Raw genomic sequence first — 27390 nt, forward strand, 5'->3', positions numbered from 1 at the left:
TATGCTAAGGAGATTCTTTTTTATTATTATTTTTAATCAGGACTGGGGAAACTACAGTAAGAGGCTATTATTGTAATAAACGATCACTTATAAGTCTGAGAATTCTAGGAGGAATTAAATAGCTTACCACAAGGTTTAATGATCTATCTGTTGTGCACTTTAGAGGAATCAAGTCCAGATGTTTCGTATCTCCCAGATGCCCCTGAAGAAATTAGTAGTAAATATCACAAGGAATGTGTTCATTTGTTAGCAGAATGTTTATTGCATTAATTAGACATTAGCAAATGAAGTTGCTGTTGTTTAAGACTCCTTATTGGCTCTCACTAAATTGCTGTGAGTGAACAATTACACATAATCGATCACAAAGTAAATGATTCATGGATGATGAATAAGCTGTAGATTGATAGGACTGGATTCCACAACTTTGGATACTCAATTGAAATTGATAAAAGCTGATAACAAACCCATATATCCTCATCTATTTCCCCTTTGCCAATATGGAGATTGTAATTAGGCTCTGGTAATAACTTTCAATCTCCCATTTAATCAATATTTTAGCAAAAAGAGATTAGGTCTAATGAGAGTTAGTGCATGTAGCAAGTAAGCAGTTGGATCTTCTTATTGCAGTTTCCATAGAAACACATGTTTCTCTTAGGGATCTCATAGAAACGGTCTATCAAAAATAAAGTGCAATGATTATAGATGTTGCTATTTCTTTGTAAATATGCTAATAATCTGGAAAGGAATTGGATTCCCATCTTTTATATCAAAAATGGAAATTATTTATTCAATATGATGTGAGGCAAGTTTTTCTCATAGATTATATACTCACATGCTGGATCAGATCACAGTGGATCTTTAATTACCTTAAAAATCTTTATTATGCCCCTAATATCTTACAATTTAGAGAATTTGGAAATGTGCTATTGATGAAACAATGTAAATATTGTTTATTAATTTCCCTCAAGTTCTTTGCCTCTAAATCCAGCATAAGGGCTCATAACAGGGGTTACAACCTACAGGGGACAGATAAATACGAGGGCTGTAGGAATCGAGGAAGCAAGAGCCCAAAGTCCTGGAAAGGGCTGATACTGAGCAGTCACTCTGAGCAATTGTTCCCTTGAGGTGTCAATTTATCATCAAACCTTGTTTCAGGATCCTGCTGTTACCAATTCCCACCAGTTTCAGGGCAGACAACTGAATTCATTTGGATGTCAGCAGAATCCCAGGCAGGATGCTTCTGCTTCCAATGAGAGGCTGTATATAGTCTTAATGAACCGTGGAAGTTCCTTAATTCTTGAGAACCTACACGTTTTAATTTGAAGTAAATTAAAATCTTCTCAAATTCTTTCATCTATTTTAGTGCAGGAGACAGGTGTCCAAATCTCTCATCGAGCTCCATGGGTTGATTTCCTTTTAATTTCTGTTTCAGCCGTCCTGGTCTTCTAAATGCTGGGGATCCCAGTTATCCATGGCTTGCTGATTCATGGCCAGCCACGAGCTTACCAGTAAACAACAGCAACAGTGGCCCAAATGAGATTGCGAATTTTGGACGTGGAGGTAAGTTGTGCTATTCAAAACTTCATTATTTGTTTTCTTGGCTTTCTTCAATGTTTTAAAAAATACATACTATGGAGTATTTTCTTCCACAATTAAAATTACTAAAGCGCATGTACTAACGGTGCTGTTTCACTAAATATTTTATATAAGACCAGTGTGTCTATATTACCTTGAGTAAGACTAAGCTTTAAGGAAGTCATTACTAGCCAAAATGACAAATATTCGTAATACATTTTAGGTTTAGGACTATTAGAGCAAGATTGGTAAAATCAGAAACTATGCTGTTAAGTAGCACTTATGATTTTGGACTAGTCATTTCTGTTCTCTACATGTCATTCAACATATATTTATTAAGTATGTCCTATGTACCTGGCATTATGGCAGACAGTAAAAATAAAATATCAATATAAAGAGAGATGGTCCTTATCCTCATAGGATAATCATGTATGTTATAGAGAGTAGACCCTTACATAAATATGACAACATGTTGAAGGAGAACTTAAATGTAGTTCTTCCGTTGACAACTGGTACCCCAAATGAAAAACAAAAAGATGCTAAGTTGCTGATATGATAAGGTCTCCAAAATTTGATGCTAGGGTTCTCTCCGTAGAAACAGGATTTGACCTACTATAAATAATTATAGCCTCCCCACTGCCACCTTTTCATCCATTCGATAGGAGAATGATGGGTTGAGAGAAAGATGGGGCTGGAGAAGTCTGTGGTCCCAGTGTCTAAATTTGGCAGAAATATGTGAGTTTTCCATTGGCAGAAACTTGTGCAAACAGTAAATGGATTGGAGCTGCTTTGCCGGTACCCAACATGAAAAAGCTGCCTATTGGGAATAAGAAAGTTCTATGAATGGAGTGTTATTTAAGTTGACATTTGAAGGAGAGGTAGAGATTAGTCAGAATTGTGGGAAAAGTGTGTGAAGAAATGTCCGTATTTTAAGGTCTAGAAAGAAGAGAGATATTGACCTATTTAAGAAATGAATGAATTTCCTAATAAATATAAAGTACAAGGCAGCAGAGGTGGTAAAAAAAAAAAAAAAAATACAGAGGGACAGATAATAGAGGGCCTCCTAAGCCACACAGACTTTAAACTTTGTCCAAAGGGTAGTCAGAAGGCATCAATGGATTTGTAAGAGGAGAACACTGGGATCTAAGTACAGAGTTAAGTCATCCAGACTACTGCCAAGTGGGGAATGGAGTTCGAGTAGAAAATGGGATGATTAATTAGGAGAGTAGTGTTATGATCCACGAAAGTGAGGATGAATCTGCTAGAGGGTTTCTACGGCTCTGGGTGGAATTAATAATGGAGGAGACCCAGGGCTAGGCTAACCTATTATAAGCCTCAGTGGTGGATTTCACAGGCATGAGTGTATAAATATACTGACTTAGAAGAATAATCACGGATACTGGCATTTTCTCTTTCTGGATAGAATACCAATGAATGTTTGGATATAATTAAAATAGTATTTCAAATAATAAAGCGACTAGTTATTGCTTAAGTCTGCATTCTGTCAATACCAAGTTGAAGGAAGGGAGCTCTCTCCCAATCCCCAAATGAAATACAGAAAATAACCATTCCCCCGTCACAGGTACGTGATGAGGATTAAATGGATGATTACATATTCAGGTTTAGCACAAAGCTTGGCATACAAGTAGTGGCCAGCAGGCATCAATATAGTAAATGAGAAAACAAAAATACATTGTAGGACTCCTCAGCTTTTTGCTTGCCCTCTGTAATCACCCCGTTTAGGATTCTTATTTGTCCAGAACCTCTGCAAGTGGCCGCCTTCCCTAGTGGCCAAACTCTGAGCCCTTCAATTACAGGCTATTTCTTTTTCGTGGGTACGTTCTGAACATGAGCATCTCCTCGCCGGGAGAGCAGAACACTCCTCTCTACCCTACCCAGAATGATTTCGTCAAAAGAAATTCTGTTCTGAAGGCTTTTATTAATCAAGGATTAGATCCCTCTTTTACTCGTTGTATTTGTATTTGATTAGTGCACCATTCTCTTTACATCAAGAAATGAGTGCCTAGAGATGGAGAAAGTGTTTTGTTTTGTTTTTGTTTTTTTTTCAGTTTCCATCAGGCTACACTAACATCTAAAATGTCTCTGTCTAATTTAGCCAAAGGGTACGTTTGTAGATTTTCAAGGTTTTTCTTCTATATCCACCACATTTTCATGATATGAAATATTTCACAGGCGAACATCAAGGCCAAGACAAAGTTTTTGCAGGATTTACTGTATTTCTTTTGTGATAGGCATTATAAGCATTCACTGTGCACCAGAAATAGGTAGGCTTTTTTGTACATTTTGTTTCATTTCATTGGCATAATAAATGTGTGACATAAATAATAATCATATTTACATTTTAAAGGCCAAGAAACTAAGGTTTATCGAGATGAATAACTTGAGATCTAGGTGTAGAAGGCAGGTCGAACACATTTTAAAGCCTCAGTTCCTTTATCTACACTGCCTGCAGTCCTCTAGGTGGGATTCACATGTATGATTGCATAACTATGGTCACTTAAAGAATTATTGTGGATACTGACATTTCCCTTTCAAGAATGGAATACTAACACATGTTTAAATGTAATGAAAATAGTATTTTGAATAATAAAGTTACTAATTATTGCGTAAGTCTGCCTTTTGTCCATACAAACTATAAAAGATTCATTTAATCATTCAGCGAGTGCTTACCCTCTGCAAAACACTAGGTGAGGAATTATGGAAATCCAGATGTATGTTCCTGTTCTTAGGTATCTTACGATATGATACAGGAGACAATCATTCATTCAAGTATATCAGGCAAAAAGAAATAAGTGCATGGATCACTAAGGTGCTGAAACCTGCAAAATGAATCATGAGTAGGTCCACCTGGAGGGAGGGTTTCTGTACTTCAGAGGTTTCAAACTCAAATATTAACAAGTGCCAGTCAGCCCAAAGCACTAAGGAAAGGTAGGTGTGGACAGTGAGAAGTGGAAACTGGAAGGTCCTACCTAAAGATAGCAGCACCTATTCAGGTCTAGCCTGTCAGAGGAAGGCTGGGCCAGACTTCCAAACCATCTGATATTATAGGATGATCCCCCACATCCAGATATTTATGTATAATCTTCCAATATTTCAACATTTGGATATAATTCAATTTATTTTCCAAAAATGTAGGAGTGATCCAATAATAGTTGAAGGAAATATGCAGCCCCCAAGTCAATAGAGAAGCACTTAGACTTGAAGGCTGGCTAATTTCATCCAGCAGGGAGAGAGAGAGATTCTATTTCTAGCACTGGAGCTTTAGTTGTGGCCGGATAACATTCTGTAGGATTAGATCCTCGGACTACTTTTTTCCAGTTTTAAACATTTGAACACGCAACCATTTCAAAAGCTTGCAGATAGAGTGGCTCCCAATCTAAATCAAAAGTTTTAGAAGGCCTCAAGTTCAAGGTGTTGGGAAGTTGGGGCCTGTGCTGGAGAAACATGTCTATCCGGTTAATATTATCAGTGAAAGATGGTGGATGTGGCAGAAACAAAACTCTGAAAATTTCCCCAGAGTGAAGGATCTATTTTCATAATTTTGATATATTACTAAATATTAAATGTTTTTGAGAATGAAAACGATATTGACATTTAAGGATGAAGTATACTTTTTCATTATCAAATGTCCTAATTAGTTTATAGGTAAAAGCTTTTTAAAAAGGCCAAAAAAGTAGTTACGGGATTCTGAAATGAAAAAATAATTGTACTTGCTTGTACAAGCTTGTGAAATATATTTGAATATCTTTAACAATTTCACTGATATACATTTAAAATATTTACTTCAATAAAGTATGTATCCACTTACTTACAAAGCGAGTTGGAATTCCAGACTTCAGAAAGATCTAAATTATGCAGTGTGCAAAGTGGATAATAAATGTCTTGTTGCTGTTGCTAGAGCAGACATTTTTTTAGCTTTTGTAAAAAGCAAAATTAATATTTTTATAAGAATCTTTATCTCAAGTACTATTGGGTATCATCAAACCTAAAAGTCTGAGAATATTTTGACTAAGTTTCACTTTCACTTTCTGCTTTTTTCTTGTCATGATAAATCGGTTTTGGGAACCAAGTAATTTGATTTGTTACTTAATATTACAGTGCTTTAACTAGTTGAAAATTTCCTATAATGAAGAAATCATTGATGATCTCAAGTCCTATGAAGTGTGGCTTTCAGAACATAGATTGTTAAGGAATATATACTATAATTAGATTCACTTTTAACTGTGCACGTTTAAAAATATGTCATTTAGTGTTGTTCTGGTTTTTAAAGATTTTGTTTATTTTAGAGAGAGAGAGAGAGCAAGTGTGAGCAGGAGTAGGGAGGGAAGCAGAGGGAGAGGGAAAGAGACTCTCAAGGAGACTCCCCGTTGAGTGTGGAGTCAGACATGGGTCTTAATCTCACGGCCCCAAGATCATAACCTGAGCTGAAATCACGAGTCGGACACTTAACCAACCGAGCCACCCAGGCACCCCAGTATTGTTTTGTTTTGTTTTGTTTTAATTCTAATATCTTTCTTCTAAAAAAAGAAAAAAAATAAGAGCTCGGGAGGGAGGTGGCAGTTCTGAATTATAAAGCATCATATAAAGATAATTCAGCATACCAAAAGATAAATGGACTGATTGATATTCAGTGTTGTTACTAAGGTTTAATTTTACTCTTGCTGTATTATAACTTGAAACTAAAATTCTCCACTTCTAAGAGTTAGTAGCATAAATTAAACCCACTGATCACTCAGATTGCTTTTTCTATAGTTAAATCCTGCTGTATTGTGAAAATGACTTATTCATGAAAATTATCTTTTGTTACCCAAGAAAAAAAAAATTCCTGCCACCCGCTCCACTCCATGCTGGAACTGTGAAATCAAATCAGAGAAACAGCAAGCTGGAACTTCAGAAAAATGTTATCTCCTAGTTGGCTTGTATAGTCTAATTTTGGAAAATTTTGCATCTATTCAGCAGCTCTGTCCTCTATCTTTTGGGGTAAAGTGGAAAAAGATGTTTTCAATCCATCATTTGTAGACTGACTTTTATCATTTCTTCTGTAAGGAGCTAACAGTTTCATTGGTCCTGAAAGCAGGATGCACAACCGAAAGCATTTTTCGGGAGTGAAATATCCCAAACATCTCATTCATGGTTGAAGAAAATGGGGGAAGGGACATGTTAGAGCAGTGAGACGTGAAGGACGAGTGGTGGGCCTGCCTGTCACCGAGGCTGATAGCTTGACCGTGGTTGTACATCATCTCCCCTTCATTGATTCATAAAGCCCAGCTCAGCTGAAATGCAAACGTGCGGCATGACACATTTATTTGTCACCTTCAGTCCTGATAGTTTGGGGCTTCCTGTGCATCATTAAATTGTTTCATCTCCCTATGTTCACCACAGATGTGCTGCCACCAGTTCCAGGCCAAGGGGATAAAACAGCAACAATGCTCTCAGATGGAGCTATTTATAGCAGCATTGACTTCACGACCAAAACCACTTACAACAGTTCCAGCCAAATAACACAGGCCACCCCATATGCCACCACACAGATCTTGCATTCCAATAGCATTCACGAATTGGCTGTCGATCTGCCTGATCCACAGTGGAAAAGCTCCATTCAGCAGAAAACAGACCTGATGGGATTTGGATATTCTCTACCTGATCAGAACAAAGGTAACAATGGTGAGTCAGGGTCTTACACCCCGAGGAGTCCTTTTCATATCATTTGTGCATGGGATAGAAATTAGTATTTGTTGTTCAGCTTAGTGACTCATTACCAGGTTCACGACCTCAACGGAAAAAATAGTCTCGGCATGTATTCAGCACCCCGCACAATCCCTCCCACCGCCACGGCCACCGTCACTGCCACCACACACCAACACCAACTGGTTCCATTCTGTCAGCTCTTTTCCAGTAGAGGGGTCAGTAATCCATCTCAACTTCCATTAGGCAGGAGAGACGGAACATCCCTCCACTGTCCCACGACATCCGCTTCTGAGTTGCTAACTGCATGTTCTGCATGGGCTTGTGCTGTGAACTAATCACATGATGTCACTATGACCTCTGCCCTTTAACCCTTAGCCTTACTTTACATCCCTGACTACCGATTGGCTGAGGGATTGTCTAATAGAATGCCACACAACCAGTCACAGGATTTCAGCACCACCAGCTCTCACAACAGCTCAGAGAGGAGTGGCAGTCTCTCAGGTTGGTCTCGTCACAGTAAGGACAAATATTTGTTTGTCACCAGCATATGACCTGTGTTCCTAACAACCGTGAACAAATACTGACTCACAACTCACTGTCAGGCATTTATCTTTCAGATGACAATAGCAGTTTATCCGAATGAAATCACGCCTTGGGGAGGGGGGGGATAAAAACCCCTGTCACTCTTTATGTACTAAGTGTACAGCACCATATTTACTGAAAAATAGTGTCATTTCCTTAGGAAAGAGCAGATGACTTTGATTCGCCTTGAGCCCTACCTAAGAGCCAAGAGGACTTTATAATGAAGAGACCATACAGGAAAGTCAATTCCATGACATGGGCAGCAAATGATGAATTCAGCTAAAGTGCAAATCATTTGGGACATTTTTTATAATAATTGGGTTCCAGTGATGTGACTTTCTATTTCTGGACAATCTTTCCAAAATATTATGCGATAGGATTTATTATCTATTGAATGATATTTAGGGTAAGGTGCTGCTCCCATGCTAACCAAGAATGCTAATATCAGACATTATTCTTCACACTTAATTTCCAAAAAAATTATAATCTATGTATGGATACTTCTTTTATGCTGTAGATGTTAATATATATTTGAGATGTATCAGCCAAACCTACCATCTGTAATGTAGGTTTTGTATAGCACATACCAGGACAGATTTTTATTGGACAGAAATATATGCCTATTGTAATGAGCAGCACTGATAGCCTTCAGGCTCAAGGATCCTCACCTCTAAAATAAGAAGGTCGTAGTAGACACACTCTACCTTCCAACCATAACATGTACATCGTGTGACTGATGACTTGGTCTGCACATTTCTAATTGATTCCATGACCTTATTTGCTTATTTTTTCATATTAATGATATGCCATTTGTTTTTATGATTTTTTTTTTTATCTACAAGTTCTTAGTAAAGGATTATATTGTATTATGGTATGTCACAGGCTCCTAGGCCATAAAGAGTTAACTCTTTTACATCATTAGGGTAACATTTATTAAATGACTTTTCCTCAGGAGACAGAACCCTTTCAGTCTGAAATGTTAATGCTCTCTCTTCCCTCCAAAATGGGCCATTTGCTCTTCTTACCTATTGCTAGAATTAGATACATTATAGAATCCAGAAAATTTTAAACATCTGTTATGAATTTAAACTGGCTTAATAATATAGGGGGATATTTTGAATAACCTTATATGTTATTTATACTGCCATTTATTTATAATGAGTCCCACAGTTGTACTGAATGATTAAAAAGTAATGTATCCTAGGCCTGTTCCATTCAAGATATGTAAAGTCCCAAGCAATATACATATTTTAAAAAATCTATATATTTTAAGCCATGAATTACATAAGACCTTCTGTGAATCCTTCATTAAATATTCTGTATATGTTGATTGACACTGAGTTTTATAAAGTTACCTTTTGAGTAATTGTAAGCAGAACGTGATTCACGATAGTGCTTACTGCTTTTTTTAATCCATTAATCTCCTGAGTGACATTTATATATATCTGTGAATTATATTAACTACTTCATCTACATTTGAATACAAAATTACTTAAATTGGTAATAGAAAGCATTCTTTAGGAGGTGAGAGTGAAGTGATTATTCCTTTTTAGTTTAGTCCAATTGAGTTTAATATCAGAAAATTTGCTTCATTTTTATAATCATAGATTTTTTTTCTAAGTCTCAAACTTAAGATCGAACTGCCCAATGGATATCTAATCGTATATTATAAAATCTTCTTAATTTGTGCACAATAATGAAGTCAATTTAAAATAATCACAATAATAAAGAAAGTTGGACATTTCTGAATTATTTCAGTGAATTTCTCATCCTCTTTGAAACACTTTTATAATTTATTCCATGCATAAGTTCTGAGCAGTGTGTTAAAAATGCAACCACTAAAAAAAACCCCTCAGATCTCTCAAAAACGGTATGCAATCATAATTATATATATATATACATATATGTAGCATATCAGTAGTGATAATGAAATATTTTTACACACCAGTATTTTTTTGAAATGCAGTATGTGTTTAACTAACTTGAAAATGATCTATTTTTATAATTTTCTATACATAGAAGTTGTTCAGCATAAATGTCAATTTAAATATTTACATTTTGAGTTGAAGAGAAATGGGTCAGATATGTTTGCCAGTCTTCAAAATATGTTCCCTTAAAGCCTAATGCAGGCAGTTCTCCCCTTAAAATGTTTGGGGATCTTTGGTTGCAAGTTACAACAACAGACTGTGGCTCACTTAGCTCAAGGTATAGATCTTAGATAAACATTTTATTTTGTTAACTACTGTTGTATGCCCACCACCATGCTCAGAACCCACCTCTTAGGTCAAAGCAAAGAGAGGACAAAGCATGTCAATTGATAGTCCTACCAGGACACCCCACAAATGACAGAGCAGAAATTTCCCAAAGAGGGGAAAGTGGGCATTAGAGGAAAACCCTACAAATTCCATCTATGAATCAGTTTTGTTTCCCCAATTCATTTTTAAATCTGATATTTGAAGAGTTGATAATGCCTTTTTTGACCTTCAACAAGAACTTCAATAGTTGGGTTCAGAGCTCCAGAAATAGTCATTTCTAGTAAAGCTGCTGCATTAATTTTCTTTTTCCTCTTACTGTGTGAATATGGACCACATAAAATTTGGAAAGAACCTGTTTTCTCATCTATTAACTACTTCATCTGCATTTGAATATAATATTACTTAAATTGGAGATAGAAAGCATTCTTTGGGAGATTGAAGTGATTATTCCCTTTTAGTTTAGTCCAACTGAGTTTAATATTATAGAATTTGCTTTATGGAGATGTAAGAACTTCCCTATTTGTATCATTCAGTTCTGGTGGTGATCATATAACATTGCTAAAGTGAAGAGTGAAGAAAACATTGTACACTTATAATTATACAAGGAATAAAGGATGCACAATGAGAGGAAAAGCCAGTAAGGACACACAGCCCAGCCCATTCCTCTTTTAATTATTGAAATACAGTTCTGAAACTGCACAAAAGATATGATCCTGGTTTGTGATTTTTGATGAATGATCAGGAAACAAAGGATTAAGGCTCATCTACCTTAAACATAAAAATTATAGACTTCTCTTCAAGCAGGTTTATTATTTTTATTCCGAGAATCAGACTATTTCTGGGATACTCACTGGGATTGGAGAAGTGACAAAGGCTGTAGAAATGGGTAGAACCATGTTTGCTCTAAGATAGAGAAAATGGGAAAGAGTAATAATGACTGGCATTTATTGAGATTTCTGTACAAGCTGAGCCCTCTCCATGCTTTATCTCATTTAATCCTCAAAATACTGCAAAGATATAGGAGCTTTATATCTGTTTTACCTGTGTGGAAATGGAAGGGATATCTACTGAGTAACTTACCAAGTAAGTGAGAAACTAGTCTTCAAACCCAGATTAAGCTCTTATCCTTGAAGCAGAAGATACCTTCTCTTCTTTCTCTTAATACCTTTCCTATTGCCAGATGGGAAGTGAAAGGAAGGGTGAAAGCATTTTGTCTGTAAGCGTTCTCTTTTAAATATGTGTGTTTATGTGCACATGACCTAGACGACAGACATAATTCCATACTTGGCAACAGTGTCTATGTCCAGTTTAGCAGTTTCATCACTTTCTGGCACTCGAATAAGTTACTACTAAATGACATGATTTTCTGCGTTGGCTGATGCAGATTAGTAATTGGCAGAAGGAAGGAGATGAGACTTCTGGTAATATCTCTATGGATTGCCCTGCTGCAAGTATTCGATGCTCACAACCTGAAGTGCCAGAAAGATGAAGTCCCAGGGGTTCATACCATTTTTGGGAAAGACAACTACAGGCCATAGTGGGGATGAAGGAAGCTGCTTGCGTCCCATGGAAACAAAATCCTTTGTTATGCTGTTGGAGAAGCACTCATTCTTGCAATCACCTGTGGTCCATTTAGGAAGAAACTTGATTTACCTAAATTTTGGAAGAGTGAAAAGTATGGCACTATACAAGTGATGAATTTAATTTTTATATTTCGTTAAACACCAGTAATTCCAGATTTGGCTCATATGCTGCCAAGTTATTTTTTGCTCGTGTTTTGTGCATGAATTCATTTGTATTAACAATAGTACTGAAACTGATCACTGCATTTCCATTAATTATCCTGCTCTTTTTTGGAATTTTAGGAAATGTTATGCTTAAAACATCGGGGAACTACTCTCACTATAGGCAAAAATAATCCGCCATTCGTTAATTTAAAATTCTATAAAACTTATCATTGTGAAAGATTTACAAATATCCAGATTATAGTTGACTGATTTTTATCAGTCACTTTTGAGAGAAAACTGTGCTCTCTTGGATTAATTAAATTGAGTAAATTCTAATGGAAAAGTTTCGTCTGTATCCTTAGACACTGCATTTTCCACTGAGAGAGATTATGCAAAAGAGCATTATGAACGCACTAAAATCTGACATTTGAAAGAATTTGTTATGGCCCATTATTTCATCTAACAATGAAAATGTAGAGGCAGCAGACGTGAATAAATCAATAAGTGTGCTTTTGCTGCAGAAGCCATGTTTTTGGTTTATTCAGCACTGTAGTTAATGCATTGGGAAAAATATATATAATTTTGAGCGATTTATAAAAACGTTTTTCTGATTATACCATCTCATTGTTTATAGCTTTTAACAAATGTAATATACTGATTGTGGTGTTTTGAAAACATAAATACATCTTCCCATCTGATGTACTCTGTTTCTACTGATGTTTGGTGTATCTGAATAAATGCATTATTACTTTCAGGTGGGAAAGGTGGAAAAAAGAAGAAAAATAAAAACTCTTCTAAACCACAGAAAAACAATGGATCGACCTGGGCCAATGTTCCTCTACCTCCTCCCCCAGTCCAGCCCCTTCCTGGTACAGAGCTGGAACACTATTCAGTGGAACAGCAAGAAAATGGGTAAAACTCTTTTCCATACCAATGAAATGCCCAGGGCTCTCCTCTTCTCTCTCGTGCTTTTTTGTCTTTATCTGGTGTTCTCTTACTGTTCTACCTGCCCCCTCCCAGCCCGTTCATTGCCCTCCCCTCGCGCCCCTTTTGTTGTTTGCACCGTGTATGTATTTTAGCTGATAAATACAACACAGCACATATTGAGAACCTAGAATCCTCGGCTGTCAAGTGCCTTATATTGTTTGCAATCATGATAATGCAGCCTCCATTTATAATATTGCTTGTTAGTTTGAAAGCGAGTACCCACAGCTCCGTGAACTAAAGAGCCACTCCTGAGCAGGGCTGAAAAGGAAATTAAAATAACCTTCTTCATCATCTTTCACGGTTTTCTTATGACTTGGTGTCTGGCCGCAGGCGAGCACCCTCTGTTGAGTTCCATCCCGTGGTGTAATTGTGGGGACTTTCATCATTAGCTGTGATGGGAATTTAGGGGCCAGAACGATGAAAGAGACTCAGGCCAATGCACATTCTGTAACAAAACCTCTCTAAGTTAGAAAATTTCAGTCAAGGGCATTTAAATGTGATCAGTCTCCTTATTCGTTCCCAAATATGTCTCAAGAGTTAGGGTTCCTCTGTTAACGTGTTAATTGACTTTAAAGCAGAAAGACATTGATACTTTTTTATTTTCTAATTAAAAAAAACAATAGCAAATGAAGAGAAACATACTCAGTCATTTTTTTCTATTATAATAATTCTTTTTTTTTTTTTTTTTTACTTCTTAGATATTTTACTACGTGTTTGGCCACACGCACGCACACAGGATTGCAATACAGATAAATAGACTATAGCATTTCCTGCTGCTGTTTGTAAGAAACATACATTGCATCTGCTTTATCACAAAATATTGACTGTTGCAACTATATAACAGGGTTCTGTTGTTTTACTCTAGGTCATAGTTCATTTTATTTTTGTATTTCTAATTAGTGGTAAATTACACAAGTTAAATACATTTTCTTAAAAAAAACAACAACAACAACAATAAAAGGGCACCTTGGTGGCTCAGTCGTTAAGCGTCTGCCTTCGGCTCAGGTCATGATCCCAGGGTCCTGGGATTGAGCCCCGCATCGGGCTCTCTGCTCAGTGGGAAGCCTGCTTCTCCCTCTCCCGCTCCCCCTGCTTGTGTTCCCTCTCTCGCTGTGCCTTTCTCTGTCAAATAAATAAATAAAGTCTTAAAAAAAAAAAAATAAAGAAACAATATCACAGAGAAGTTTCCCTCTAACTTTTGTCCCCCCTTCCACTTCCCAAAGTTAATCCCTCTAGATACACTTGCATACATTTTTTATTTAACATATTAATAATAGCTATTTTATTTTTTATTTAAATTCAATTAATATATAAGGTATTATTAGTTTCAGGGGAACTTTTTATATTTCTTTATACATTTCTAGGCACCCTGTTACTTTACATCTGTGTGTGCATGGGCACGTTATCACACTATAGATGTAAATCTACAACATTATTTTATTTAGACATGAAACTCAACTGACTCAACATGATCCATGAGTCAGTATTCCTAGGTCTAAAAAATTATCAAAGTATTTTCATAATTCTAATTTTTCTGTCTTCCACACAATTTCTGGGTCACCACCACTTTTGAATGAAACTGAAAAATACATAATAAAGGCAGCTTTTCTTTTTCCCAGTTTCTTTAAATTTTGAAATATTTAGTTGTGAAGACACCTCAGTTTATTTGAATAATAGTTTATCTCCTGTCTTATTTTATGTAAAGAGCACATGCACATAATTTTTTGGCTCCATCTCCTTTTCTTTTTAAACAAGTGCTATCTTTGATGTCTCCAAGTTAATTTTTTTTTTTTTTTTCTGAGAGGGAAAGAGAGAGAGAGAGAGGAAGGGCAGAGGGAGAGGGAGAGAGGAGAATCTTAAGCAGGCTCCACGCCCAGTGCTGGGCCTGAAGCGGGGCTCCATCTCACAACCCTGAGATCATGACCTGAGCCACGATCAAGAGCAAGACGTTGAACTGATGAGCCACCCAGGGGCCCCTCCAGATTAATATTCTTTTTTTTTGTTGTTGTTCTATTTATTTATTTGAGACAGAGAGAATGAGAGAGAGAGAGCACATGAGAGGGGGGAGGGTCAGAGGGAGAAGCAGACTCCCCGCCGAGCAGGGAGCCCGATGCGGGACTCGATCCTGGGACTCCAGGATCATGACCTGAGCCGAAGGCAGTCGCTTAACCAACTGAGCCACCCAGGCGCCCCCAGATTAATATTCTTTATTGGAACTTTCTATGTCACAACATTTGCTTCCTTCAAAAGACCCCATTTACCTTTTTTTTATTATGTAATGCGTATACATATATACTATATATATATATACATGATACACACACATGATAGGTAGATATGCATATCTGCATATATATTCATACACACATACACATATATTCACATACATACCTCTATATTTTCTTCTTTACATCTTTCTTTTTCTCCAAAGGTCTTCACCTGCTTCTGGGGGATTATAATTCCCATATATATGCATATCATTATTATTTTACTTTTTTAAAAATTCTCATTCGAGGGCTCCTGGGTGGCTCAGTTGGTTAAGCGACTGCCTTCGGCTCAGGTCATGATCCGGAGTCCCGGGATCGAGTCCCGCATTGGGCTCCTTGCTCAGCGGGGAGTCTGCTTCTCCCTCTGACCCTCCTCCCTCTCATGTTCTCTGTCTCTCATTCTCTCTCTCTCAAATAAATAAATAAAATCTTAAAAAAAAAAAGTTCTCATTCGAAATAGGAAATTATGAGCACACCCTCTTTTCTCCGACTTTTTAAAAATGTTACATTTTGCACATAATCTTATGTAAAACATATTAATAATGTAAATGTGCCTGTGCTACAGGGAATCTGTTGAGGAAAAACCAGAGATGTGTATTCCTTAAGAAAAGATGATCACAGGGCTTAGGAATCTGCATTTTATTTTTTTAAAGATTTTATTTATTTGTCAAAGAGAGCGGGAGAGAGGGCATAGCAGGGGGAGTGGCAGGGAGAGGGAGAAGCAGGCTCCCCGCAGAGCAAAGAGCTGGGTGCAGGACTTGATCCCGGGGTCCTGGGATCATGACATGAGCTGAAGGCAGATGCGTAACTGACTGAGCCACTCAGGCGTTCGGCTTCTGAATTTTAAAGGCTATAGTCAGAAAGTGGGAAAATAGAGCTTGTAAACTGGGAAGAAAAAATAGTACTATCAAACATGTACAAGCATAAAGTAGGTAATTTGGAATTTTTCTTTTTTCTTTTTTTCTTTTCCCACTAGGTCTATTAAAAAACAGACTGTAATAGCTATTACCCATTGAAATAAAATTAATTCATTCCAAGGAAGTGCTAAACTTCTCACTCGATTCTATTGCCCAGCAGTAGAATTGAAAATATCATTTGATGAATGAAATAATACACATTGCGGCAGACTTTTGTTTTCTAATATAAATTATTTTCTGAACATCAAGCCATAAAATATAGTTTTTTCTGAATTATTTTAGTAATTCAGCCAGGATATATGATATTAGAAAATCTTTTCTTTTGTAAAAGATTTCTAGAAATTCATTTGGTACTTTAGATAGGTAAATAAATATATATTTTAATTATATATATTCCAAGTCTTTGTAGCATGTAGCTTGGTTTTTAATAACCTTTGAGTTATTTGCCTTAAATAGCTAGTATTTCCTGAAACAAAAATTATCACTTTTAACAAAAATAGTAAAGTCTTATCTATCAGTAAATTGACAGCAAAATTCAGTTTTCTCATTCTTTGGACTCCGTTTTTCCAAGGTTATTATTTCAACTGTTTGTAATAACACCTAAAGTCAATATGACAAAAATAAATTAACTTAGATTTGTGATGACTTTGTCCATTTCTTGATACATTCTTTATACTTTTCTGTTTTCTGTTTTCTAATGTAGAAACCTTATAATATTGAAAAAGAGGGACACCTGGTGTGGCTCAGTCTCTTAAATGTCTGAGTCTTGATTTCGGCTCAAGTCATGATCTCAGAGTTTTGAGATCAAGCTCCAAGCCCAGAGGAGAATCTGCTGGAGATTGTCTCCCTCCCTCTAACTCTGCCCTGCCACCACTGTGTGCCCCCCTCCCCACCGCCCCACTCATGTGCGTGCTTGTGCCCTCTCTCTCAAATAAAAAATAAATACATATTTAAAAAAAAAAGATTTTTGAACACTTCCTAGTTATTTTATAATGTGCTATTCATGATACTAACATTGAATATTTTACAGATGAGTTCTATAGAATTGTTTATATGTCTTGTTTTGAAACTTGTGCAGGTTTAAGGTTCTCTTGAAATGCAAACAACAAAAACTTCAGAAGTCACCTTTTGGTTTTGATAATTTTTATTTTAACAATCAAGGATTCTGCAACTGTAGTTCTTATGGTGCTATATAGTTTTTCTTCCTGCTGTTTTTAGCATATCATAATAGAGAACTTATTCAACACATATTTTTTTCAAGTACAGAGCAAATGCTAAGCCCAGTGCCAGGAAAAAAAGCAACAGGGATGAAAGAAACAAATACACAATTATTCAGGAAGATCTGATCTCTGATCTAGGGAGTCACAGGAGTGGTAGGTAGAGGCCAGAAAACATGGACGTGTGCATGCACACACACACTCTTTTATGTGATAAGCCCTAGATGAGCAATGTATACAAAATAATAATTTGTATTCTGGAAAGGATAAACGTGTATGCCAGGTAAAGTTGGGGCAGCCTTGAAGTGAATCTTGAATCATTTATTCACAAATAATAGCACCCAGAGTTCTAACCAGCTGCTGGTTGCCAGCTCTGAGCTTGAGACAGAAAGGACAAAGGACAAGAAACGGTCCCTAACTGAAAGCAGCCTAGGTGCCAGAATAAATTATTAACTGAGGACTACAACAAAATGTTACTAATGTCACCATTTGCTGTGCAGATGGAGAGAAATTTCCATAGCCAAAAGAAAAATATATATAAAATGAAAGATAAGAAAAAAAGAATAGACCCATTCGTTTTCCTTTAGTACTCCCCACTCTTCCTTCAAAACTCCATCTTATTCTAGTTAAGGTGACTTGCCTTTCCTTAATTTTTTGATTCCTTAAGCTTACTCCTCTATTGTAGTACTCATCACATTGCATTCCAGTTGCTTGTGTGTATCTTTCAGCAGTCAGTACCTGCTGTATGAAGTTCGTTGGGTTTGAAATATGCATACAGTAGGAGATAATCTGAAAAGGTGTCTTGAGGCCAATTGTGAAGCCTTGTATGTCATATAGGGATTCTGACCTTTGGATATAGATGACGAATTGAAGGACACGATGCTGGGGTAGGTAGATAACATTTGGGATACTACAGAAGAATAGCCAATATCATGAAAAATGATAAGGCAGTAAGATAAAACAATGGCAGTAGGATGGAGGGAAAGGGATAAATTTTGGAAATATACCTAGCCCGGAATAATCTCAATCTTGAAAAGATGGTCTCTTACTTTTTATTACAATGTTTAATACTGTTTCTAAACTTTCAATATTATCAAGTTTCTTTCTAAGCCTTTCTTGGGCCATTTCCCCCCCCACAGAACTAAATATCAAAATTTACCAAAGCATTGTCCAGATAGAAAAGTATTTAATTGTTAATTCAGTATTATAGCAACAATGGTAAATGTTCTCTCTCATCCATATGCCTCTTTCAGCTTGATAAAAAGGTATCAAAATATATTCATCCTTAGCTATAAATATAATGTATTTTTATTATTATATGATGCTAGGAAGAATTCAGTAGGGATTCAATAGAAATCTGATGCTTTGCTTTGTTACTACACTTAGAGATTGACAAGCTTTTGTGGGTGTTGAACTGTATTGTATTTTTATTAGTAATTTGGTATTTGTATCTGGCCTTTAGCTAGTTCACATGCAACATTGATTTGTTGTCATCTTTCTCATTATTTACCAGGCAAGACAGATAATATGATCCCTCATACTACATTGACAATATGTTAAAAAAAAAAAAAAACTCTCTCCCTCTCCCTCTGCCCCTCTTCCCCCAAATAAAGTAATAAATTCTTAAAAAAAAAAAAAAAACAAGAAAAAATTGAAATCCCATCCCTCAAATAAGATATGTATCTGTAAATGTGAAGGAAACACTAAAAACTGAGCTATACTTCTCTTAACATTTATAGAGTCATCTGTTACTTTCTTGTCCTTCTTCAGAAACTGCATGAAACCTAGTACTTATTGTTCTGGAATGGATTCAGATTTGGAAACCTCAGAGATGAAGAGCAGCCCTCCTCACCATTAAATATGCTCCATGTCCCAAATTTCTTTCATCTGTTCTCTCACATCCTTCTCCCAGTCTTTCTTTTATTCGCTCTCTCTCTGTTTTCCAGTTCTTGCACGAACCACTGAGATGAATCCCATGGACTTCTCTCAGCTTTGCTTATGGTCTGTATGAGTGGATTTTGCTCACTCCTGTTCGATATTATATTTGTAGAAAACATGCGGAAAAAGTGATGATAAAAACATCCATTCTAGCTAAGTGGAATAGCTATTGGAATATTTTTTTAGTCATTTAATACATTATGCCATGTGTTTGTATAATTTTTAAAATAACATTTATATGGCTGCGCTCTTCTTTGCCTGATGGTATTTGAATAATAAAAAATGAGCTGAATACAACTATTTACAATTTTTTCTATGTAACCTTAACATATGATGCATATAATATCATTTCTTCTTTCTCTTATGTTCTCTATGTATTTTCATTCCATGGGCATGTTCCCTTTAGATTATTGGAAGCAAGGATAGTTTAATTCTTATGAAGTAGGAAAATTTTAGAGAATAATTGACTACTTCCATTTGAAAGATTGAATATAGAAATATGTTCTTTATTCAAATGTAGGAAATCCTTTGCAATAAGCCATGTAAACAAAGGAAATACATGTTCTAGTTTATGGGGGAAAATGTGACATTTTATGGAGGAAATTTAATTATAACTATTGATGAAGTATAATAGCACTCACATTTCATACTGAAAATGGCAGTTTTTTTGTTTTGTTTTTTTTTAGGATTCTTATTCATATTTTTGTTTGACTTTATAACATTTAAAGTCAAATAAATAAATAAAAGAAACCTAAGCATTCTTTATTTTATTTTAAATTCCAATGTAGTTAACATATAGTGTTATATTAGTTTCAAGTGTAGAATATAGTGATTCAACAATTCCATATATCACCCAGTGCTCGTTACAACAAGTGCGCTCCTTTGTCCCTATTACCTATCTCACCCATCCCCTCACCTTCCTCCCCTCTGGTAACCATTAGTTAATTCTCTATAATTAAGAGTGTTTCTTGGTTTGTCTCTCTCTCTCTCTCTCTCTCTCTCTTTTTTCCCTTTGCTCATTTGTTTTGTTTCTTAAATTCCACATATGAGTGAAATCATATGGTATTTATCTTTCTCTGACTGACTTAGTTCACTTAGCTTTATACTCTCTACCTCTATCTATGTCATCAAATCTAAGCATTCTTGTTAATGAATCAATTTTTGTGTTTTCATTTCAAATCAATAAATAGGGTTATCATCTACTATTTTTAAAGTATCATGTCAGGTGTGGCCAAACAAGAGTAATTCAATGTCATAATTTTAATGTAGCATAAATCCACTTGAGGAAAAGCTACTATTAACATGTGAAAGGTTAAATTCTCAAATAAATTAGACAATAGTTAAAGAAACCAACATTGGAAATGGCATAACATAGCATATAATCAATTTTCAAGTAAATGTGCAAACATGTCAGTGCAAGTCGGAAGAGTAATAGATTAGTGCTAGTTGGCCCCATCTGAGAAATCTTTATAAAAGATATGGGATATAACCTGTAGCTTGAAGGATTTGTAAGATTAAGGTAGGTGAAACTGGAGGAGTACAGTTCGTTCAAAGTAAGTTGAATACTTCAAGCTAATAGACCACAATGGAAAAGTACCGAAGAAAGAAGATGATGATGATGATGAAGAAAAAAAATCAATTTATTTTGAGTAGAAAATTCTTGTTGAGAAACTGGAAAAACCATCTAAAAAGGCAGGTTGAGGCTTAGACATATTTAATGGACAGAATAGAATGAACAGAAGTGAATGTTTTATTCAAACAATTCTGATGTTTTCATAGACCAATTTGTAAGTGGTGTGAAGGATTGATTAGTGGATGGGAAAAACTGGAAGCCCTGAATCCAACCGGGACCGTGGGTGGCAAACTTCGTACACAACAGAATCTTTTTTTTTTTTTTTTAATGAAATCTAACTATGATCTCCAACATATGAAACAGATCAAAATGGCATCATTTTGGAGCAATGTATTTTTTCAGGTCTGATTGGTACTTATATAGTTATTTGATGGGAATACAAGTTTAAACAATGGTATTTTCTAGTATATAAAAATTGTTATCTATAACATATTAAAGTGTGCCTGTTTACACTACAGTATAAAGGACATTTTGGAAGAGATATTCCTATCAGAGTGTACGGGGCTGCTGAAACAAGCTCTTCAGTTCACAGCTCACCAAGGTAGATTATTCAGGGAGCCTCAAGAAGAGAGGAAAATTGAACAGCTACAGATGATGAGGTTTATTCCCTGTAAAAAAACCTCTCAGTGCCTATCCATCACTTACAGTGCTTCTCAGGGCTGATGAGGCCCCGCGTGATCTGGCACATCCTCACCTCCCCTGCCTCAACTATGGCCAACTCTCTTTATTTGTTGGCTCTTACCAGTTATAAAACTATTTGAGTTCTTCAAATACTGTTATCTTTTCTCTTTCTCTGGGCCACCCTTTAGAATATCCCCTTTTCCTATAGTCAGCATAACCTTGCCCTACCCCCAAACTAGTTTCAGCCTACCTTCTCCTTATTCCTGTAGTACTTGGTATTGTTGACTACTTGCTTGGTATCAGTCTGCCCTACTGGATTTCCTGCTCTGTAAATAAATGCAGCTTCCTGACACATGGTTGTCAAATAAATGGATGGTCAACTCAAGGATTTTTTAAATAGACTTTATTTTTTAGATCAGTTTTAGGTTAACTACAAAACTGAACAAAAAATACAGAGATTTCCCATATACTCCCTGCCCCCACACATGCATAGCCTCTGCCACTATCTACTTTCCCACTAAAGTGATAGATACACTGTTAAATTGATGAACCTACATTGATATATCAGTATCATCCTAAGTCCATGGTTTACGTTAGGATTCACTCTTGGTGTTGTACATTCTGTGTGCTTGGACCAATGTATAATGACATATATCTACCATTATAATATCATATAGAGCAGTTTGTTATAAAAATCCTCCATATTCTGCCTATTCATCCCTCCCTTCCCTTAACTTCTGGCAACCACTGATCTTTTTATTGTCTCCATAGTCTTGCCTTTTCCAGAATGACATATACTTAGAACTATGCAGTATGTAGACTTTTCAGATGGGCTTCTTTCACTTAGTAATGTGCATTTAAGTTTTCACCAATTCTTTTCATGGCTTGATGTTTCATTTCTTTTTAGCACTAAATAATATTCCGTTATCTGGAGAAGCTTAGAATTTGGCCTCTCGGTGAATTTTGTCACAGTTTATTTATCCATTCACCCACTGAAGGACATTTTAATCGCTTCTAAATTTTGGCAATTATGAATAAAGCTGCTACAAACATCCGTGTATAGGTTTTTAAATAAATTCAGTTTTACACAAGATAAATAAATAAATAAATAAATAAATAAATAAATAAATAAATACTAAAATATTCAAAAATCATCTGGACATTTACAAGTTAGCATTTGTAAGGGAGAGGATATGCTTGTAATATGTATATACATATTTATAATAGTCATTTGATTTTTAGTTTCTTTAATGAAATCTTCTACATACTAGATGCTGTATTTGGTGCTGGAAACACAAAGTTGAGAATTAGAGTTCTTGAATTTAAAGATCTCATAGAACAGTAGGAAAAAACAGAAACAAATAATCCCAATAGGGGCACCTGGGTGGTTCAGTCAGTTAAGCGTCTGCCTTCGAAGCTCAGGTCATGATCCCAGGGTCCTGGGATCGAGCCCCGCATCGGGCTCCCGCTTGGCAGGGAGCCTGCTTCTCCCTCTCCCTCTACCTGCCACTCCCCCTGCTTGTGTTCTCTCTCTCTCTCTCTCTGTTAAATAAATAAATAAAATCTTAAAAAAAAATAATCCCAATATAATATGGGGAGTACCACAATATAAGTATTTTAGAGTTGTAATCAATTCCATATGGTGGAGGCAGAGAAGACTTCACAAAACTGATGGCATTTGAATTGAACCTGAAGGAAGGGCAGGAGCCCACAGGCAGATGATTTGAGAATAGTTATATATAGACCCAGAGTTTAGAAAAAAATAAGCAGTAGGCTGATGTTGGGGAAATAGTGTGAAATTAAGCTAGAAAGATGGGTTGATCAGATGGGGAAGGGTCTTTTAGGCCCTGCTAATGAATTTGAACTTTTTCTTATATTAGTGATAATCACTGAATAATTCAAAGCACAGTGTGATGTGAATGAAGATTTTAGAAATATAATCCCATTGCCTGGAAGATAGGATAAAAGAGATGAAGATGACATCACAGGAGACTAGGAAAGCTAAAGGGCTAGTTCACATCAAAACGATTCGATCTGTGATTATGGAAGTAGAGGTGAAATAGGAGATTCCATATATATTTAAGAAGTGGAATTTATAGGACAGTTACATTCAATAATATTGTTTATCCTATCCTTAAGTCTCCCTTTAAAAGTACACTAGGATCTTTTTGATTAATGAAAATAATAGTATATGGAGAAGGTATAAATAGAAATGCCACTGATGTTGTATCACAATGAAAACTGTTTGGATTAGTTTTCTATACGCCCTGACCAGAGTCCTTAAAAACACACTGTTTTTATAAATTATTTTCCTTTTGAATATATATTTTATCGGGCTAGCTTTTGAACTTCCGTTTTATAGATTTTAGATGTCAAGATACAGGGAGGCATGAGGCATGAGTTTCACTGAGGAAATTAGAAAATTAAAAGCATTAAAGGGCCACTGAATACATTTTGTAGCACAAAGTCTTAATGATTGACATGTTATATGCACTGAAACCTTGGCATAGATCTAGAGTAAGAGTAAGTAAAATTCTCAGACACTTCTTTGATGATCAATATTGGCATATTCTGTTCGGTATACAAGTATGAACAGCAGAAGAAAGCAGTTAAATCTACGAGCACTAAATTAATTCATTAATTGTCTTTAATTAGCAATTTGGTTTTTCCACGTGAGTAACTTTGTTGGGAAGTTATTGCCTTTTGTAACTGTGGGTTAACAATTAGCTAATAAGATTTTCTAAGAATAAATTGAGATATTGAGATAGCAGATGTCATTATGATTAGAAATTAAGATAACAGCCAGGTGATTTACTGTGGTAGCACCAAAAAATTGAAATCAGGAGGAAATCAACTAAGAGGACATTGTGGGTGCTGTCGTTCCCATTGTGGTTGTTATGTATTGCCAGTATCGTTGTGTGCATGTGTACAAGTCTATGTGTCAATATGCTTTTTTTTTCTCATTAAACTTCAGGTATGACAGTGATAGCTGGTGCCCTCCATTACCGGTCCAAACATACTTACACCAGGGTATGGAAGATGAACTGGAAGAAGATGATGATCGTGTCCCAACACCTCCTGTCCGAGGCGTGGCTTCTTCTCCTGCTATTTCCTTTGGACAGCAGTCTACTGCAACTCTTACACCATCCCCACGGGAAGAGATGCAGCCCATGCTGCAAGCTCACCTGGATGAGTTGACAAGAGCCTATCAGTTTGATATAGCCAAGCAAACATGGTAAATATTCTCGTTAGGTCAGGGGACCCACGCCTTCAGCACAGGGATAGAAAAAAATGTTCTTTTACGATACAGTCACAAGAAGTTCTCATAGAACTATACAGCTGGGATTAGAAGTACTTTTGTGCAACTCATTATTCATCTGGATAAAGATATTGGCTAAGGAAACGTTAAATAATTTGATCAAAGTCACATAACTGGTTAAAGAGTAAACTGGAGCAAGAATTCAGATCTGCTGAATTTCAGGCTAAACTGCTTTTGGCTACACCAGAATCTTTTCTAATTTACAGGTTAGCTTCAATTAGCTTATCCTTGAACTCACTTCCAATGCCATAGTAAAAGACTCCTTTTAGATTCTTCAAAGTGCCTGTGATTAATTCTGTATGTGGTCGTGAATATGTAAATGTAAGCTTCTGCAAATCACGTATGGTCAGTGTCAGTTATTAAAAGATCCTTGGGCTGAATTAAATGAGACAGAAAAAAACCCAGCAATATTTAGTAGATGCATTAAAAAGTAAAACCTAGAATAAATTACAAATCCCAAATTCCTTTTTTTTTTAATCAATCCACACCCTTTCCTAAGGTAGAGATGGCAATCTACTTAGGTATCCTGTGCAAGCATGGAAAGAATACAAGTGGGATGAGCTCTCACAATTTTGTACAAGTTTTCTAATGTGCTCTCTTTTCTCCCAAATAATGACATGTAAGTCTGACTCTTGAAATCTCAGTGGCATACCTCTGATTATCTTCTATTGATTTCCATGATGTTATTGAAGTTAAATTTTTATAAAATAGAATTTGCTTTTCTTTTTGATAGTTTTAGATACTAGGATACTTGATAATGAGATGAATCTCATTCTCAGTGTTAATGAACTCTTTCTTTTAAAAATACAGGAAAATATACAAAGAAATACTAAAACCAGGCCAATCATATAAAGCTTATTATGAACATAGGATCTTTTCTTAGAACCAGAGGTTTCTGAACATTTTTTTTCTCAATCACCTGATGTTTTCTCAAAGGCCAAAGACAATCTACTGTTAAAACAGTATTCTTTTGTATCAGGCTGCTTCATAAACTACCACTATTTAAGTTGAAGCCCACTGCTTTAAGAGCCAAAGGATTTCCTTCACGTTAACTAATGCAACCAGGTGCTTTAGTCATTTAAGGCACAGATTCTAGCTCAGGTGTTCTCAAATTTGCCTGCATTTTGGAATCACCAGGATAACTTTAATATATAGTGATATCTAAGCACCACCCCTGATATTCCAGATCGCTACTTACCAGCTGTTTGACAGTGAGCAACTTAGCTTAACCTTTCTGTGTTTCCACCCCCATTTGTAAAATGATGATGCTCATACCAATTAGCTCCTATACGATGTGAGAGCACAGTCTCCAAGACCACCCTTGGTTCCAAGAATTCACTAGAAGGAGCCGTAGAACTCACTGAATATCAGGACACTGAAAGTTATGGTTTATTATATTGAAAAGATATAGATTAAAATCTGCCAAGAGAAAAGATGAAAAGGACAGAGTCCAGGAAAGTTCCAAAGCTAGAACTTCCAGTTGTCTTCTCCCAGTGGATTTGTGGAAAGCATCACTTTCCCAGCGACAACGTATGACAATATGCATGGAGTATTGCCAACCAGGGAAGGTCATATGAACCTTGAGTTTCATGGTCTTTCTTCAGCTTTGTCACATAGACATGGTTGGCTATCTGCATGACTGACCTCAGTCTCTAGCCCCTCCAGAAGGCTAGCTGATACCATGTGACTGAAAGCCCCTACCATAAATCACATTGTTAGACTTTCTGGAGAAGCCTAAGGTCTCCAGGTGAACAAAGACACTTCTATCAGATAGGACGTTCTAAAACTTAGAGAGAAATTACCTCCCTGGAGTACTTAGGCAAAAGCCTAAGTTCTCTTCGGGCAAGGTCAAATTCTTTATTACTCATCACAGTTTTTGTGAGAATTAAGTGAGTTCTGTCTGGCTCAGTTAATAGAGCATGCAACTCTTGATATCAGGGTTGTAAGTTCCAGCCCCACACTGGGTGTAGAGATTATTTAAAAATAAAATCTTAAAAAAAAAAAGAGTTAAATGAGCTTGCTCTTATACAGGACCTAGTCCAGTATATAGCTGTATTATAGCCGTTATTATTCAGAAGGGCTCGGGTTTTCACCTGAATTGTTCATCGTTGTCTTTCCACTCTTAGAAGGGCACTACCCTTCGTGAGTGTTGCATAGAAATTTGCTAAAGGGGTGAACAAACTAGTTCTCCACCTGCTCCAGGTACCCATGGGGCAAACCCTGTTTCTTTCGCTGAGCATGTTTCTGTTCAGTCCAACAATCCTCCAGGGTGTCATTAGCGACGCCCTTTGTAAAAGTTATGAGCCTGTCTGTGCTCGCACAGGATCTCAACCTTCAGGAACGGAATGCCCTCCTCATCTGAGCTGCACATCAACATCACAGGAGGAGCATTTTAAAAATGCTAATTTCCAGGCTCCGCCTCCAGGGAGTCTGTTCATATTGACCCATGCAGTGCATAGCATAGTGCTCATCACTACAAGAGATTTATAGATGTTTTGCACCCTCTTCCTATTTCAGTTTTTCTCCTACTCCTGCTGAACTCAAGGATTACAGTTTATGCCTTAATGTATATTTGTTCCATTCAAGAGGAGTCAGCAATGATGTAGGACTGGAATGTTGGTTTCTTTGGTCCTTTCCAAGACA

The 27390-nt window shown here is 36.3% G+C and overlaps 1 protein-coding gene across 4 annotated transcripts in view; it reads left to right on the forward strand.

Moving 5' to 3' along the window:
- ROBO2 (roundabout guidance receptor 2) overlaps positions 1 to 27390 on the forward strand; it is a 586782-nt gene that overhangs the window by 533322 nt on the left and 26070 nt on the right. For 3 of the 4 annotated variants that reach the window (XM_035015144.1, XM_035015145.1, XM_035015146.1), the window contains exons 20-23: positions 1433 to 1560; positions 6979 to 7260; positions 12604 to 12760; positions 24403 to 24663. In XM_035015144.1, coding sequence (XP_034871035.1) covers positions 1433 to 1560; positions 6979 to 7260; positions 12604 to 12760; positions 24403 to 24663 — 828 coding nt within the window. The remainder of the gene's footprint in view (positions 1 to 1432; positions 1561 to 6978; positions 7261 to 12603; positions 12761 to 24402; positions 24664 to 27390) is intronic. The other variant, XM_035015147.1, reaches the window with a different exon arrangement.

Source organism: Mirounga leonina, unplaced genomic scaffold (genome assembly GCF_011800145.1).
Source record: "Mirounga leonina isolate KUSES-001 unplaced genomic scaffold, KU_Mleo_1.0 Mir_169, whole genome shotgun sequence".
NCBI classification, from domain to species: Eukaryota; Metazoa; Chordata; class Mammalia; order Carnivora; family Phocidae; genus Mirounga; species Mirounga leonina.